The sequence below is a fragment of the Aspergillus wentii genome, assembly GCF_001890725.1.
Source record: "Aspergillus wentii DTO 134E9 unplaced genomic scaffold ASPWEscaffold_3, whole genome shotgun sequence".
NCBI lineage: Eukaryota > Fungi > Ascomycota > Eurotiomycetes > Eurotiales > Aspergillaceae > Aspergillus > Aspergillus wentii.
In genome coordinates, this window is record NW_024467834.1 from 848,053 (window position 1) to 864,516 (window position 16,464).

At 49.6% G+C, this 16,464-nt stretch overlaps 7 protein-coding genes across 7 annotated transcripts; 4 read left to right on the top strand and 3 right to left on the bottom strand.

Moving 5' to 3' along the window:
- Positions 1 to 756: 756 nt before the first annotated feature.
- ASPWEDRAFT_130432 (LMBR1 domain-containing protein) lies at positions 757 to 3,403 on the top strand. Its single transcript, XM_040829267.1, has 2 exons — positions 757 to 1,495; positions 1,561 to 3,403. Exons 1-2 carry the CDS (start codon positions 1,194 to 1,196, stop codon positions 3,275 to 3,277), a joined length of 2,019 nt encoding a protein of 672 aa, XP_040690294.1. The 5' UTR covers positions 757 to 1,193; the 3' UTR covers positions 3,278 to 3,403.
- Positions 3,404 to 3,779: 376 nt separating this feature from the next.
- Positions 3,780 to 4,961, top strand: ASPWEDRAFT_107868 (uncharacterized protein; the record flags this gene model as incomplete). Its single annotated transcript, XM_040827924.1, has 1 exon — positions 3,780 to 4,961. One exon carries the CDS (start codon positions 3,780 to 3,782, stop codon positions 4,959 to 4,961), a length of 1,182 nt encoding a protein of 393 aa, XP_040690295.1.
- Positions 4,962 to 6,883: 1,922 nt separating this feature from the next.
- Positions 6,884 to 8,543, top strand: ASPWEDRAFT_170133 (uncharacterized protein; the record flags this gene model as incomplete). The annotated part of the gene is made up of 2 exons (XM_040830572.1): positions 6,884 to 6,988; positions 7,065 to 8,543. The coding sequence occupies 2 exons, from the start codon at positions 6,884 to 6,886 to the stop codon at positions 8,541 to 8,543; spliced, it is 1,584 nt and encodes a 527-aa protein (XP_040690296.1).
- A 1,154-nt stretch (positions 8,544 to 9,697) lies between these two features.
- Positions 9,698 to 10,134, top strand: ASPWEDRAFT_108440 (glutaredoxin; the record flags this gene model as incomplete). Its single annotated transcript, XM_040827991.1, has 3 exons — positions 9,698 to 9,749; positions 9,816 to 9,914; positions 9,974 to 10,134. 3 exons carry the CDS (start codon positions 9,698 to 9,700, stop codon positions 10,132 to 10,134), a joined length of 312 nt encoding a protein of 103 aa, XP_040690297.1.
- A 242-nt stretch (positions 10,135 to 10,376) lies between these two features.
- On the bottom strand, positions 10,377 to 11,678 carry ASPWEDRAFT_109295 (chalcone isomerase domain-containing protein; the record flags this gene model as incomplete). The annotated part of the gene is made up of 1 exon (XM_040828072.1): positions 10,377 to 11,678. The coding sequence occupies one exon, from the start codon at positions 11,676 to 11,678 to the stop codon at positions 10,377 to 10,379; it is 1,302 nt and encodes a 433-aa protein (XP_040690298.1).
- A 549-nt stretch (positions 11,679 to 12,227) lies between these two features.
- Positions 12,228 to 13,961, bottom strand: ASPWEDRAFT_415202 (Rcat domain-containing protein). Its single transcript, XM_040835577.1, has 2 exons — positions 13,534 to 13,961; positions 12,228 to 13,446 (listed from the first exon to the last, which is right to left on the bottom strand). Exons 1-2 carry the CDS (start codon positions 13,612 to 13,614, stop codon positions 12,319 to 12,321), a joined length of 1,209 nt encoding a protein of 402 aa, XP_040690299.1. The 5' UTR covers positions 13,615 to 13,961; the 3' UTR covers positions 12,228 to 12,318.
- A 69-nt stretch (positions 13,962 to 14,030) lies between these two features.
- Positions 14,031 to 16,185, bottom strand: ASPWEDRAFT_106734 (putative alpha-L-rhamnosidase B; the record flags this gene model as incomplete). The annotated part of the gene is made up of 3 exons (XM_040827835.1): positions 14,031 to 14,919; positions 14,974 to 15,245; positions 15,298 to 16,185. The coding sequence occupies 3 exons, from the start codon at positions 16,183 to 16,185 to the stop codon at positions 14,031 to 14,033; spliced, it is 2,049 nt and encodes a 682-aa protein (XP_040690300.1).
- Between the last annotated feature and the right edge of the window lie 279 nt (positions 16,186 to 16,464).

A 16,464-nucleotide genomic window follows, 5' to 3' on the forward strand; every position in this document is an offset into this window, starting at 1 on the left:
GAGGAGAGTTGAACCACAAGTGAGAGAAAAGAGAGTGGGCAAAAAAAAAGAATTAAAGATTAAGAAGATGAGAAACAAAGGAGAATGAGAAGAATGAGAGCAGAATGAGATGGATTGAGAGGGATGAATGGGGGTGGAGGAGAGGAGAGGAAGAGACTGCAAGCAAAGCAAGCAACAGCAACAGCAAGCAAGAAGAGAAGAAGAAGAAGATGCTGAAGATCCCGTTTGGCGGTGGTGGGTGGGTTAAGGTGGAAGGGTGGATGGGTGGAAGGGTGGGTTTGGACTAGGTCCTATTGGGCCTAGCCCACAGGCACATACAATACAATACCGACATTTAATACACAGCGCATACAAAAACAGGCTGACTGGCACCTGGTGATCGCTGCCTGTCGCCCAACCTGGTTTAGCGCGGGTGTTGGTTCGAGGCTAGTCGGGGACGCTAAAGGCAGGCGACGGCAGCGGATGGGGACCAAGCGGGCAGTTTGGGACTTTGGGAGTGGCCGACAGAGACGCAAGGTCGGGCAGGCCAAGGCTGGTGGTTTCGCATTATGAGCACCACCATTGGTGATTTGCCCTGGTTGGGACCAAGGTAAATTAAATGAAGACACCATTTATTATTTGAATACTTACAGTCTTACAGAGTAGATGTAGTACATGGTACAATAATTGTTGGAAATCATAATAAGAATAGAATCGTAGTAATATTAAAATAAGTTTGCTTTTTGTTACTTATTGTCAATTATTATAAACCACCTTACGGACTACCTTGATGGCTTGCAGTCGTAGAATAGTACTACCTACATTATACCTAGTTAGCTACCTCTAGGCTCTACTACCTAGCTATCGTAGATCTGGGTGCCTTGGTGCCTCAGAAATTCTCCACATCCTGTTCCTTTTTTTGGTAGCAACGGTCGAGTCATGTGCCGTCACGTGAGACGGGCTGTCGTCACCATGCCTTATCGTCGACGGTCGCGGTTTTGCTTCCCCTACGTTTCATCCATTATTATACCACATCCGACGTCGACCTCAGCGTTCGATTTCCTTTCCTTCTTTTTTTGCCTGCTTCGTTCTTTCTCTTCTTCTCTTGTTTCTTTGACCGGCCGTTTCGTCTTCATTTCTCCGCCGCTCGTCATGATCAATTGATACCATCGCTTTTTCTTGGTCCTCGATTAACTATCCCCCAGGCATCAACCATGATCTCCACACCCCCCATCCCCGTGGGTGGCAGCGTCTTCTTTTCCATCGCTCTTCTCGCCATTTCTGTACTGACGCTACTGCTTCTACGACGCTTCTTGACTTTGCGCGCCACTCCTGCCTATCTTTCAGTTCCGGTCTTTCTCGCCCTCGCTCTTCCCGCCAGTGTCGTGCTTCTTGTCCCCATTGACTTGTCATCCAGCTCGCGTGACGATGGTGGGCCCACGGCGATATGGCTTCCTGAGCGTCTGGTACTTGTGTCATGGCGCATCGCTTATTGGCTGATCTTTGTTCTAACTTGGTTGGTGACACGACTCGTTGGCTCAAATAATAATTACGCTTGCTAATCATAATTTCGATCCTCAGGCTCATCCTTCCGCTGCTTGGCGAATACATCGATTCCGGATATCGTGAACCAAAAGCCCGCATTATGTACTCGATCCGCTCCAACGCCCGCTATCAGTTAATCGTCTTAGGCTGTGGCATTGTGGGGTTGATTTATGTGTCCATCCAAAAAGGCTTTGAGTTCACTTCGATCAAAGCGCTTATCATGGCTATTGCCTATGTGTGGGGTTTGGTTCTGGCCATTTACCTGATGGGTCATGGACTCGTCTCTATCCCTCGCACTTTTTTCCGCAACGCCAACAACAGTGGACGGCTCCGGAGAATTCATGCCCACGCCCCCAAGGTGCATGACCGTTTGATGGATGCAATCAGCGACTTGGAAGTCCTCGAATCGCAAGTTTTGCAGCTGCAGCGTCGCAAGACTGGCACCGCCCGGGACTTTCAAGATTGGATCGAGGAATTGGCTGAGGCTTCCAGTCCCCCTGAGTTGCGATCGGCTGTGATTGACCCATCAGATGGGTCCAACAAGATTCCTGCGATTATCACGGAACGCTATCTGGCTGATTTGACCCGGCGTATCCAACGCGCTCGACACCAAAAAGCTCGGTTTGTTGATGAGTGGGACCGCCTTGTCATATCCGCTGCCGATGTGCAGGCAATCATCAATTCTTGTGCATCGAAGAAGCTTGAGTTCAATAACTTGTCGCAACGTTCGTTCTCCACGCGTATGAAGTTTTTGACCCCTTACATGCGGTATCATGTTTATGTCAACATAATCCCCAAAGTGAGACTCATGCTGGGTGCGCTTTTCTCGTTCGCTTCCTTTTGCATCATCTGGACCGAGTTGGTCAAGTCCTTGCCAATCCGCTTGTCCGTCGTGGGTTTCATGGTGACTTCCAATCGGAAGGATCCCCAGCCTGTAGGCTTCGCGGGACAGGTCAGTGCGTCTGCTTGGTTGCTGTACATGTGCTCTGCAGCCCTAGTGGGAGTGAATGACGCCAAAGTATGGGGCAATCGTGCTTTGGTGCGCCGCAATACATACGGCGAAAGCGCGTGCTGGTACGCAGGGCTGGTTGCTAGGCTTACTGTACCTCTTGCCTATAACTTCTTAACCTTTTTGCCAAAAGAAGTCCGACGGGAGACGACCTTTTATCGCTTCCTTGGCCAGTTCATTGATTTCACGTACCTTATCAAAGGTTTTGACTACATGTTCCCCGCCTTCATTCTCATTCCCGTGTGTGCCACTCTCTTCAACCTCTACGGACGAGTCAAAAACATCTGCAGTTTTGGACTTGCTGAGGAAGATGCCGATGATTTGGAAAACAACCCCAGCGGATATGGAATGGGTGGCTGGAGAGAAGGCCGAGAGCTCATTGATCGAGAGTTGAGTGGCATAGGATCCCTACCACTTTCTTCCCGAGATGGCCCGTCTAGGCGGTTAAGTCGGGAAAACAACATCCGTACCTCTTCCTCGCACGACCCTCTGATCGAAGGCCCTCGAGTATCTCGACCTGCCAGGAGCGGCTTGACTTCTTCCGATCCGCTTGAGGAAGAAGAAGAAGGGTTCTTCCAGTCCTTTGCGCACCGGGTGAAAAATACCTTTGAGACCGCCAACACACCGCAATGGCTCCAAGGCGAACCTTTCCGGCTTCCCAGGTGGATGTCGAACGACAGCAATGAAAATGGTGACGGTCTTTCTAGGTTATTTGGAGGCCGACCCGCCAACGTGAGACTTTGATGTCTGATTACAGGATGTTATGCATGGTAAAGGCGTTTGATAGGATGGATCAGGTTATTAAATGTATTATAATGTCGCGCCCGTATATATATATATATATATTATTTTTTTTTTTTCCAATTGATGCACATATTATTTATCTTTACAATAGCCTCAATGTCGCCAGTCATTTGAAGTGTCGCCAAGCATTGGCCGAAATATATATTTGACGACCAGATGAGCCGCCAGCCATAGAATAGGTGCTTCCACAAAGCATATGGATATAGAATGCACCAATTATCACATAATTTTTCAGCCATGGTCAAAGCAACTGGATCAAATACTTTAATTGCCAATTGATCTCCAGTGAGAGTTGAGATGAAACATCCCTGGCTGTTGACCGGCAAAAAAAATCACCTCTCTCCGCCTTTGTCTGCCTATTGCGGACCTCCTAAAGAGGCTAACTTCCATGCCTTCACCATCGTCGCTCTCCTCTCTGCCCCTCATTTGAGCCCCCCGATCCATGACCTTGCTGCCTTCGCACTTGGCGCAGTCCTCCTTGGGCGAGAAGTGCGCTTTTTACCTGGATTCTGTTGCTGGCAACGTCCCCGTTTCATTGCACACCCTCCGCCACCGCGTTGTCACTACACTACTGTCGGTCAAATCGTCAAATCTCTTACACTCCCTTACAACCCACCCGTTGGACTCGAACCATCCCCTCATCGCCGACAAAGCTGCTCTCATCCTAACCGTCATCGCCTGTGTGCTTGCTCTCGCCGCCATGAGCTGGCGCAGTCCCTTCACCAACCTTTGGCGCCGCAACGCCCCGGCCCCACCGCATGTCAGCGATAACTCTTACAGCTACATCACCGACGATGATGTCTACAATCGGCCATCGAAAGCGTACGGCGACCAATACAACGAAGGCGGAGACGCGGAGCCAGACATTCTGCTCCTCAAGCACCGCAAAACCACCTATCCCCTGCACTTTGCTGCGTATGCCATTGACGATGAAATCCTCAGTGTGGGCCATCTGAGACAGCGTGCTGCGGAAGCGACGCAGACGTCCAATCCCAACCGCATCAAGCTGCTTTATAAAGGGAACCTGCTGAACGACGATGCGCGGTCGTGCAAATCGGAGGGACTCAAGCAGCACTCGGAGGTGCTGTGTGTGGTGTCGGAAGTGCAGCCGGGGGAGCGGACGCCCAGCGAAGGCTCCGATGTGGAAAAGAGCGATTCCATCCCCGAGGGCGCTAAAAAGCCGGCCAAGAAAAGCAAGAACAAGAACAAGAACAAGAACCGGAAGAATAAAAACAAAAAGGACGAGAGCTCCTCCGCCGCACCCTCCCCCGCCCCATCACCCGCTCCACCGCCGAAGCCTATCGGCAATTCCTCGTCCCTGCCGCCGCCGGCGCCTAATCTGAAAGCGTTCGACTCACCACTCGATCAAGCCAATGCGCTTCATTCGTATTTCCGGAGTGAACTGCAGGGCGGGGCGGAGAAATACGTCACCAACACGCCCACCGAACCCAAGGCGCGGGACTTTGAACACAAGAAATGGAGCGAGACGATTCTGGCGCAGGTGATTTTGAAAGCGGACGGCATTGATGTAACCGGGAATGAAGATGCTCGGGCTGCCCGCCGGGCTCTAGTCAAGGAGGCGCAGACGATGCTCAACCAGCTGGATCAAGCTGTGAAGGAATAGACTCATTGCATATATTTTTCTTTTTTTGTATATTGATGGAGGGAGTCCAGTTGCAAGAGATTCATGATCATTTATTAAGGAATAGACTCTGGATTGGTTTAGCAGGGGAAACTCTCGGTGTATTCTAAGCCCACACAGCCAATCAACACGGACATACATCACTTGCAGATGGGGAGGGATTCATAAGGGAGCATACGTACCTACAGTTACGATCGAGATGACAGGTAACTTGGACCAGTCGCTGGATATCACAAAGCAATGACAGGCGCACATGTTTCTCCTGACGAGGCGAACACGATGGCGAAGCTACGCGTAACTCTGTTCGTCGTAGTACTTTAGATAGTAGCCCTCATCCGCACGGCCCACCAGCCCATCCTAACGCCCAAGGCCCCAAGTGTCATTTCCAGTCGATCCACCGTTAGTGATCAAGGGAACGGTCTTTTAGTTAGCCCAGCTATCTATGGAAGTACTAAGAATACTAACAACACTAGGTAGTAAGTACCCCTGTAGGAATCGAGGAATGGGATCATCCGGCCTCAGAAATTAAAAACGGGATACTACCATCCTGGCTCAATCTGAATCTGATCTATCCATCTCCATCTAGTGCCTCACTCTCTCGCTGCTCTACGCAGCTGCACCTCGTATCCAGCACATGGTCAACCGCTGGACTGGGAGGATTGGCCGATCCCCTCGAACCCGTCACTTCCTGTCGATCTTGGTCTTTTTTTTTTTTTTTTCTTTCTTGTGTAAATTGTACCAAGTCAATCTCATATTATTTAGTCGAGTCAACCCTTTTGTGCTCTTTCTTTTCTTTTTTCTGTGATTGTGAATAGTTCCGTGACTGTCTCCAGCGACCCGCAGTGGTTCGACAAGTTCGACGCTTCTAGGCTGTCTCTCTCGCCCTTACGCTCTCAACCTTTCTTTTCCCTCCTCTTTTCTTCTTCTTCTCTCTCTCTCTCTCCTCCTGTTCTTCTTTTTCTCCCTCGCTTCAATCTTGACTTGCTACTAGTGCTCTCGTCTCTTCTCTTCTTCTGCCTCTTCTTTTTATCTAACTCTATTTATCTATCTATCTGTGCAATCTAAACGGAACTAACTGCCCGCCACAGTCCAGCCACTTCTTGTTCATCCACTCCTTTTTTCCTCTTTCCCCCCTCTTCTTCTTCCTCGCCTCCCCCTCAAACGGGTTTCTTCCCCCGATCTCTCTGCCTCGATACCCAGCACACCTTATTTTCTTTTCTTTTCTTTTTCTTTTTGAATTTATTTTTACAACCATTGCATTTTTTTCCCTATTTGTTTTCTTTTTTTCCCCTTCAATTCTTCATCTCCATCTTTGTTGATCCCTTCTTTTTAATATTCCGTCTATCCATATCCTCTAGTTTAGAATTCGTTGCCCACCCACGGTACTAACTCCCGGCTCCCATCCTCACCCGTGGACCAGCTACTATTTGGCAGCGAACCTCGTCTTCCAACCCGGTCTCTGGAAATAAAATAACCTAACCCTGACCACTTGACTCCACCGTTCCCTCGGGTTAATTATTTACAACTTGCTCTTTTCGGGCCTCTATCCGCGATCCGTTAAGCTCGTTTCTTTCCCTCCCCCCTTTTGCGCCTACGGACCTTTCTACCCGCACGTTCTCTCCCGTCGCGCTTCTTTCCACCCCCCCCTACTCCGCATCACACATTGGGCGTGTCGAGTAGGACTTTTATTTCTTTTCTTTCCTTTTCTTTTCTTCTTCTGGATTGTCGAGGGATAGGCTCTGAGCGTTCATTGGGATGGCCTAGTTGAGGACGAATTATTGTGACCGGGTCCTCTAAAACAAAAAAAAGAAAAATTCCCCACCATACATAATCGAGTCGTTGATTCGGGTTCCAGCTGGTCTGGCCTTGTTTTATTCTTCTGAGTTATATTCGTTGCTGCTGGGATGGCGGGGGCAACGACTGCAGCGTATTCCGCAGATATTTTGACGTCGCCTGGCAGCGTCGATGGACATCACGACTGGGAGTATTCTGTTCCGATTAGACATGATGTAAGTTGTTCTTGGAAGCAAGAATTACTCCTCTCTCCCTAAGTCCCCCTCCCACTGACCCGCGGATTTCCTGTAGAGTATCAATCGTCGCTCCAAGTCACGGTCGTCTCACGACTCGGCCCGAAAGTCCAGAGATCGCAACTCCAAGGGCTCTCGAAGCTCCTCGATGTCGAGACAGGTGTACATGCAGGATTCGGGTTACTTGACCTCGGCCCGTGGACGTCGCGAAACGAGCCGCAATCGAAAAGGGAGCGAAACGAGTAGTTTGCGGGATATTTATGGACAAGAGACGGCAAGCCGCAGCGCGGGGAACCTGAGAGAATCTGGGGAGAGCCTTCATCACAGTGGAAAAGGGGCTGGTGATGCGCACTGGATCCACCGTGATAAGCTGGCCCGGATTGAGAGCGAGGAGCTGCATCAGATTCAGGCGGCATTTATGTCCCGCCGCATGGACAGCAAACGAGGGCGGAATCATGACCTGTACCATAGTGGTGTGAGTGGATCGCCCGTGACAACGCCACCGATGACAGAGCAAACGGAGCCGTGGCCGGACCTGCATGAAGAACAGCGGGGCTATATCGATTCCCCGGGTACTTATGATGCGGATGGCATTTACGAATCGGACAGCGAACGCAAGAAATGGGATCTTCGTCGACCTGAGGAAACTGCCACCAATGATCTCGATGATGGTGCTTCGGGCATTTACCAGAACCCTGCTCTTCGAAAGAGCTCCTCTCGCATACCCATTTCGACAGGCAGCCCGGCGCCCACAAATGGACGTGATTATCGCAGCATGTCGGGTTCCAAGTCTCGTCGAGCCAGTGAAGCGGCTGCAGCGGACTCCACGGATACCTCTACTCAATCTGGTGGAAGCAGACCGGGCAGTCGAGGCGTGACTAGCACAGCGACCAAGAAGACCCCGGCTAAGGGAACCGCCAACCGCAAGGCTTCTGCTTCTACCACGAGAAAGGTCACTCCCAAGCCCCGGACTACATCTGGGACTAACGGACAGCGCCCTACCACAAGATCCGGCGAGATTCGACCAACAACCGCGGTGAATCGCCCCGAGGGTGATCCTCCGTGGCTGGCGACCATGTACAAGCCGGATCCGCGCCTTCCTCCGGATCAGCAAATGCTCCCCACTCATGCACGAAAGATGCAGCAGGAGATGTGGGCCAAGGAGGGCAAAACGCCCACCACATATGATCGCGAGTTTGCTCCATTAGCCATCAGTCCTGACGACGCACCTCCTACCGATGAAAAGACTCAGAAGCCTGAAGAGTCCCCCAAACCCGAAGAGGAAAATAATGAAAAGGTAGAGAAAGAGGAGCCCCAGCCTCCGCCCCAAGAGCCAGAGGCATCAACCTGGCCGCTCACCTCTCCCAAGAGCTCCGAAACAGGCACTCGACCTAGCACTGGCACTGGATACAGCCCTATGCCCAAGTTGCAGGAGCCACCTTCAGCTGGATTGACTCCAAAATGGAGCCCACCGGTCGTTACTGCACAAGAACCCCCGAAGAAAGAGAAGGGGTGTGGATGCTGCATTGTTATGTGAGCGGATTCCTTTGTCTGCCTGCTTTCAATTATACTCGATTTTGCTCTCGATCTCGATTCCGTTTTTCATTCCGAGTCACCGATTTACATTCTTATCGAAGATACCTTCTAAGCTCAATGCTTTTGATTCCATTTATTGCTTTAATTGCTGTTCTCCATTTGTTCATTCAGCGTGTCAGGGTCGGTCGGTGTTTAGCATTGCTCAACAGTCAAACTTGGCTTTCGTTTTCTTTCCCCAAGACCAAAAAAAGAGCCCATTTAATTTCGTGTCATTTTTTTTATTCTCTTATATTGACTTGATATCATTTCTCTCCTTCTCCACTTCTTGCAGCCGTGTTGTTCAGTCGTTCCTTGCGAGATTCCCTTGCCGTCTGGTTTGATTTTACCGTGTCTTTCCCGCTGCTTGAAGAAAAGAAGGCTCCAACGAAGACAAGAGGTTGGTGCAGGCATATCGTCTCGTTCTGTTCATATCCAGTTGGAAGACAGAAATCAGCACGAGCATAGCGAGTTCATTCCATAACGACCTTCACGATGCATTCTTTCCTTCCCCCTTTTCTTATTTCTTTCACCCCAGATCGATCCCTCGAATACGTGGCCATTGCTCTCTTCTGTCCTTTCTCTTTCCTTCTTCGCTATTTATAAACCTCTTCAGCCTTATCGGTCGTCTTTCTCACATACTCTACACTTGCTTCAATTTCTTGTCTTTTTTGATCTACCATTCAGCTGAAGCGGGAGCAAGTGGATTTTTGATTTGATATACATAAGTATATCGTGTCTGGCATTGAGCTGGACTGGTCAGATAGCCATAAAAACTCAATAAGTTCAACTTCTATACCCCAACTTAAATGAATTCTATCTTCTATAATATGCAAGACATCGGAGAAAACACCCTGTAATACAGTACCGTAATAACCGACCAACCTAGGCCTCCAGCTGACAAATCATCACCTGACATCATCGGCCAAAAACCATCCGTCATTATTATTCTTCAGCGCACGCCATTTCTCCAATAATCATCCATTCCTCGCCCCCATCCATCCATCCCTATATCTACCCCTCCATCCCCTCACCGCGGTCTCATCCCCCAAGTTGCCCACCATTGCTTCCATATTCACCCGTCTTTTCGGCTCTTTCGCCGCTCCATCGCCTGCCGTCATGTCTGCCGCTAAGACCAAGGCTCAGACTCTTATTAACGAGAATGGCGTTGGTGAGTTTACCGTTTCCTCCATCTTATTTATTATGAGGATAATGCTAATGATGGAATGAAAAACAGTCGTCTTCTCCAAGTCCTACTGCCCCTACTGCACCGCTACCAAGTCGACCTTGAAGGATGCCGGTGCTAAGTTCACCGTTCTCGAGTTGAACGAGATTGGTTAGTTCAACTGCCCTTCCCGAATAATAATGATGATGAATGTGTTGATGCTAATTGAGTAGATGACGGACCTGCTATCCAGAACGCCCTCGTCGAGATCTCGAACCAGCGTACCGTGCCCAACGTTTTCATTCAGGGAAAGCACATTGGTGGAAACTCGGACTTGCAGGCTAAGAAGGCTCAGTTGCCTGCTTTGTTGAAGGAGGCTGGTGCGCTTTAGATTTGCTTGATATAATTCGATATACGTGAAGCGTTTGTTATGTGCTAGAGAATACATACATAGACACATACAAGCATACAGACGGACAGAACAGACGGACAGAACAGACGGACAGAACAGACAGACAGAACAGACAGACAGACAGATGATGCGATGCGCGTGTGCTAAGAGTAGAGTCTTTGGATCTGGTAGATTACACATAGTACATATTATGGATCGATAGTATGGTAGGTATGGCATGTTTAGATCACTTTTTGGACGACGGTTCCGACGGGGCGTTCCACGATTCCCATTATGCCATCCACGACGCTCTGTCGCGCGCCCTCGCTGGAGACGTTCTTGCCGGCCAGGTAGTTCAACCAGACGAGTCGGCTGATGCGCTCATCAGATACACGGCCCAGCCATCTCATGGGCTTGGTGGGATCTGGGTGGAAGAGGGCATCCATGTCGCCATTCGCGTTGCGCACCAAGAGCAGTGTCTCGCCCTTGGGCACATTCTTGCGCTGACCCCCACCAAACAGAGCCTTGAATTCACTTAGTGCGGGTCCGAACGAGTCGTCCCCGAACTCGCCGGGCGTCGTAGATCCGGACTCCTTGACCTTGGCGTTGGCCTTTTGAGCGCGGCCTGTGATACCACGAACCCAGCCGTCGCGCAAGTGCAAGAAGTCCGTATTGCGTGTGGGGACGATGCGGAATGCGGTCCGGAGGCCTTCCTGCTTCAAAATCGCATCCCATGCGGCATCACCCTTGTCCGCATCAAGGAGAAGCTCCTTCAGCTGCTGTCGCTCTCCGGAGACAAGAGAAGTCGCGGAGCCAGCTCCAGGAGTACCGGTAATAGCCTGTCCCTCTCCTGGGGGGTTCACAGCCGTGCGGACCAGCCGCCGCTGCAATTCGGTGATATCGGATTTGGCCACGTACAAGCCAACAACGTAGACCTGGATTCGGAGGAAGGAAACAGTGCGAATACCCAGACCCAGAAGCTGGTATTCCTCCTCTTCCTCTGCCGGGCCCAATTCCTCATTGGGTTTTATCGAGGCACTATCAATCGACTTGGGCAGCTTCATTGTACTGGGGAAATAAGGCACCGAGCTCGTGCCAGTAGCGACCTCCTCAACTCCATCCTGTCCTTGTATACGGATCACAGATGCGTTACTGGGGAACCCATCCGGACCATCCATTTTCATAGCCCCGTTCTTATTATCACCGCTGCTGCCCTCCACTTTCTCATCTTTCCCTTCCGCCTTTTCCGGCTTGGGAAGTCCGAACGGATCCAACGCAATGACACCATACATGGCCACCGCGCAAGCAGCAATTCCACCCACCGAAATCATCATCGACCGACGGGACTTTGCGGCATCCTGAGCCCGTGCGCGCGAAGTAGTGGGAGATCGTAGGGGATTATTTCCGGCGGAGCGGAGCGGGTTGGTCGTCGAGAGGAAACGGTTCTGGGAGCGCGCTGGACCGGAGCGGAGGTATTGACGACGGATACATTGTCCGCAGGCTCGCCAGGGAGCAGAGCCCTGGATGGCAGATGGTGAAGCCATGATTTTTTTGGTTTTTGAGGGTTGATGATGATGGAGACGTTGGGGTGAGGAGAAAACAGCGACAGGTCGGCGGAACGTCATTTTGAGCCATTGCCAAGTCGCTAGGAATGCAGCCAATTAGAGTCGACCAATATCTGATATACCAATGACGAGAATACACATTCATAAGATATAAAATAGCTAATAACTTTATAGAGAGGAAAAGGAAAATAGTAAAATAGTAATAGACTATCTCATTTTACTTTGCATTGTCATGGTGTCACTGCACTAGAAGCACTCGACGCAGGATCCTCTAGTATACCTCATCTTATCCTTTGAAAGCTACATCTAATTTATCTGGTGTAGTCTCTGAGCTCAGCCTTTTCACATTCTGGTTATCTTGATCTAATCCTGCTAGATTTATTTAACGTAGAGAAGTTTGATATAGAAGCATGCCACGTGACTGGGATAGCCCTTTGAAGGGTATTCGATTGGAAATGAGGGTATATGATATTTCAGGTAATCAACAACAGAGCCGACAAGTATCATCTGATGTGACAGACGAATTGTATGATTCAAATTATTAGTCCTTCGAAGAATCCTAAACGCCCTTTACAGAGTAAGCATAATGTCGTGAAAGCCATGATTCATGAAACACAATCTACACATCATCGAACCCCAAATCCTTGCAACACGTAGGGCACAGTATAATGTTACAGATACTGCAGAGCCGTAAGCGAGCATTTGGAATATTGTTAGGGAACTGTATTGGATGTGCCGAGGTAGGATCAGAAGGACACTTTGGGACAACCCGACACCAACAACGCTCGCATTCGTACTCCAAAGTCGGATCAATCTCCGAGTCTTCTGCCTCCTCGAAATCATGCGTACAATGAAACTGGTCAACTGTCGTCTCGTTTGGCTCTTGGCCGAAATCCTCCGGTCCATTTTCCCAGTGTGTTCCGGCATCCAAGTCCACCAGACCGTCCGGATGAATGGGGACCGGTTTAGCTTCATCTTGTGTTTCCCTGACTTGATCAGGTAGACCAGTACCTTCTCCCTCTTCATCTGCCTTTTCATTTTCTTCGTCTTGTTCATCATCATCATCATCATCATCATCATCATCATCATCATCATCATCATCATCATCATTATCATTATCATCATCCGCATCATCTTCGGAGTTTTCCTCTGAGTCTCCTTCTGCTGCTCGTTCCTCCTCCCATCCGAAACACGGGTACGTCTCGCAGGTATCTATAGGCTCTGTACAAAACCAACACCACTGTGCACCGCAGCGACATTGCATGTGACGACAGCCATACATCCTTCGAACTGCTGCCCGGCATTTAGGACACCGCTTGACACCCCATCTTTTTAATAGATCCGCCAGCTCAGGACTGATATCGGGAATATCTGCACAGGGAAAACCTGGGTGAATAAGTTGCTTGCACGTAGGACATATCTGGACTGCGCATTGCGGACAAAAGACGACATAAGAAGTTGAAAAGGGTTCATCGATATCCATCTCCATGCCACCTGGCTGTGAAACGGTTGAATCGGGAAAAAGACGACGTGGTAGGAAGGTCGAACAGGTCGGAATCGGACAGTAAGACCGGTTTGCGGTGCTCCATTCCTCATGCTTTGCTTTGAACAGACCAATCTCATCCAGAGAGAGCACGCGACGGCCAACAGCCAAGGGAATCGCCTTGCAACAGCGCGGAGGCATATCGGATTCGCTCTTGCAGGCAGCGAGGAACATTCGTCGAATGCATTGCGAGCAACACTGGGATTTGCAGATGTTGCAGGGCTTAATCACGTCATCCCCAATCGCATCGTAGCAAAAGGCGCAGCAGAGGACTTCAGTTGCTGTATCGGAATCGTCGTCTAGAGACATGGGATCATCGTGAGCTTGCTCGACCTCCATCACTGGTTGTTCAACGGAAGATCCGTTGATCATGGTAGAGGTCAAGTAAGCGAGATGGATGAGATGAGGGGGGAGGGATAAGTGTCACCAGGACGTCTCAGCGACGGAAGGCTGTAGGACTGGGATATCCTGGTCGGCGACCGACGTGCTTGCTTCATTCACTTGACCGGGAAACTCGAGATAAATCTAAGATATCTGAAACCAACTGTCAAATGTGTCTTGAGCGATATGGCGAGGGACAAGTTGAGAACCCGTGAGTTGGAACCGTGGAAAGCCCAACGCTGCTTATAAGGCCCTCGCGAAGATGATGCCGTCTAGATTGGGTCATTGATATTTGGAATAAATACCAACATTCTGCTGCCTAACAGCATTCCTTTATATCAAAACTTGTTTTATTGAGTCATAGAGGAGTATTTAATTTTGATAAATAAAGATAAAGGCCGAGAATATCAGCTGACAATTACTTTGTACGAACCCCCTCCGCTGACAGTAACAGTGGCTGTTTCGTCAATATAATACACTCCCCTTGTCACATTATTTCCATCAATCATAATGGATGGTTTCTTCGAGCTCTCAACATACGGCAAAGTGAGATTCCCCTTTGTCCCTGCTGGCACCGAAAAATCCAGCGTGTATCCCTTCGATCCTTTCACCCAGGAAGCATGGAATTTTCCAAGCGACGTTGTAAATCCTCCTTCGACAGACCTCAAGTCCGCAAATTGTGGTGCAATCTTCCACGTCGATCCCCGTGGAGACGTGATAGAGAGCCCGAGGATGTAGTTCGTCAAAGCAGATGTCGGTCCTGCCGACCACCCGTGAGCATGAGAAATATAGGACTCTTCGTAATCATATCCACGGCTGGACCGGTATCCAAACGTGCCATTTTGAAGATATCCCTCGACTACAGTGCTCTCAGTGCCGTTAGGATTGTTGATGTACCAGCCCCAGCTTCGTCGGATGAGTTCCAGTGCTCGCGCAGGCTGCCCAACAGTAAAATGGCCTTGGATCTCAAAGGAAGATAGGAACGGAGATATGTTTTCAGGAAGCTCTGGGGTGACAGCACCTATAGGGGTCCAGTTGTCGGTCAGTCTCTCTGAAATTCTAGCTGCACGTTCCTTGTCGACAACTCCATAAAGTAGGGCCATGCTATTCGCGTCCTGTGGATGTAAAGCTGTTTCCGTTGCGTTGTCTTTGAATGCACCATATTCATCATCCCAGCAGTATTGGTTGATCACTATTCGCAGACTGTCAGCCCTCGAGTTCCATGTGTCTGCCAACTGTGTAGCATGTCCTGCCCAAGATGCGAGGTATGCACCTGTCCTTAGGGTATGATATAGACTAGACTTTGATTAGTATGAATGCAGTCTTTATAGCCATGAAAATGTAACTCACATCATTTGGGCCTCCGAATTATTATAGCCTTGTTGCCAGCGGGCCCAGTCACGAGTGCCGGTAACATTCAACAAACCACTCGAGTTATCCATCTTTCCGTAGATATAATTCATAGCCTTCTGATAGCCATTCCAATTTTTGGAAAGAAAATCGGTGTCTTCAGTGTAAAGTATGTAGTTGTAGGTACCAACCATCGACCACATATGGTACGTGTCTGAATCTTTTTGGCTCAGCGGTGGTCCTGATTCATCAAAAGCACCTGTTGATTGATCCTACAGCTGTCAGGTAGACGGATCACAATTCAAGAGGTGGGTAATGGCTCACCTGTGTGTCATACATCGCTTGAAGAGCGTTCTTCACACTTTCCAGATCCCCAGTGCTGACAAAGGATGAAGGAACAGCAATGCCCATGTCTCCCGGCCACACAGCTCGATCACGCTTGGCTCCATCCACAATTATAGTATCTCCAGGCCCCAATGTACCATTGTTTGCCCATCCTTCATTGACCATAGGAACCTGACGCCCCGTATCTACAGGAACCGCATTAGTCTGGAGTGTGTAAGCTCCGCTATACCAGATGCGATTCAGCAGCTCGTCATCCGAATAGAAATATCCTTGATATGCCCGTAGATTCGACCAGGTAGGCTGAAACGCAAGCTCCAAGCTAATGCCCTCAATTCGAACCTCGACCGAATCGCTCGCTATCAGAAAGACCGTCATATACCGAAAACCACCGCGCAGTTTCTCGTCCGGCATGACATACGTCCCATCCCCGGCTTTTGTAAAATTGGCGTATATCGCACCATCCGGACCTTTAAAACCGCCATTAGATGAGTCTGACCACTCTCCAATCCAGTTTTTCGCTTCTGTGAACGCCAGTCCGAGAGCCCCGTTGCCTGTCGAGGTATAATTCAAAGTGACGATACCACCGACCTCGAGGCCAAAGTCGAATACAACCGGTGAACCATTGCCGCGTAGGGTAGGTATTTGTGATTCAGTATAGTTGCTTGTATTTGTATTCGTAGTCGAGAGAATCCGTTTAGGCTTGACAGTTCTAGACGAAGGTGCATAAATGTTCTGCTCCCATGGTCCAGAAAACGCACTCTCCGTTGGACCCGAACAGGAAGTATTCCTCCAACATTGCTGTGCCAGGGAGTGAGGGAGAAGAACCAAAAAGATCAAAAGAAAGCGAGACAATTGTAGCTCTGCCATTGTTTCGTAGGGTCCTGAGAGGACTGAGAGTGGTCCACTTTGGATTCAAAGAAGCTTGTGACGCGCATGGCTAGATATAGGGCGGTTAGTACGAAGTAAATATTATCCGAGCTTTTCTCTCCAGCACTTGAAGAGGGGTAGTCGTCTATTAATTAATTCTTGGGTAGTCTCTCGCCATGGAATGGGGAAGTGTTGCGAATAGGGCTTGAATAGCATCATTGGTGGAATTATTGCATTGTCGGAACCTCCCTGAGGTCCAGGTTAGCTGACCTTTTAGCA

Excerpts from the sequence above, each read along its gene's own strand:
- ASPWEDRAFT_130432 (XM_040829267.1), top strand. The coding sequence starts at position 1,194 with ATGATCTCCACACCCCCCATCCCCGTGGGTGGCAGCGTCTTCTTTTCC. Across the intron at positions 1,496-1,560 it reads CTGATCTTTGTTCTAACTTG|GCTCATCCTTCCGCTGCTTG; the intron begins GTTGGTGACACG and ends TTCGATCCTCAG.
- ASPWEDRAFT_415202 (XM_040835577.1), bottom strand. The coding sequence starts at position 13,614 with ATGATCAACGGATCTTCCGTTGAACAACCAGTGATGGAGGTCGAGCAA. Across the intron at positions 13,447-13,533 it reads CCATGTCTCTAGACGACGAT|TCCCAGTGTTGCTCGCAATG; the intron begins TCCGATACAGCA and ends AACATCTGCAAA.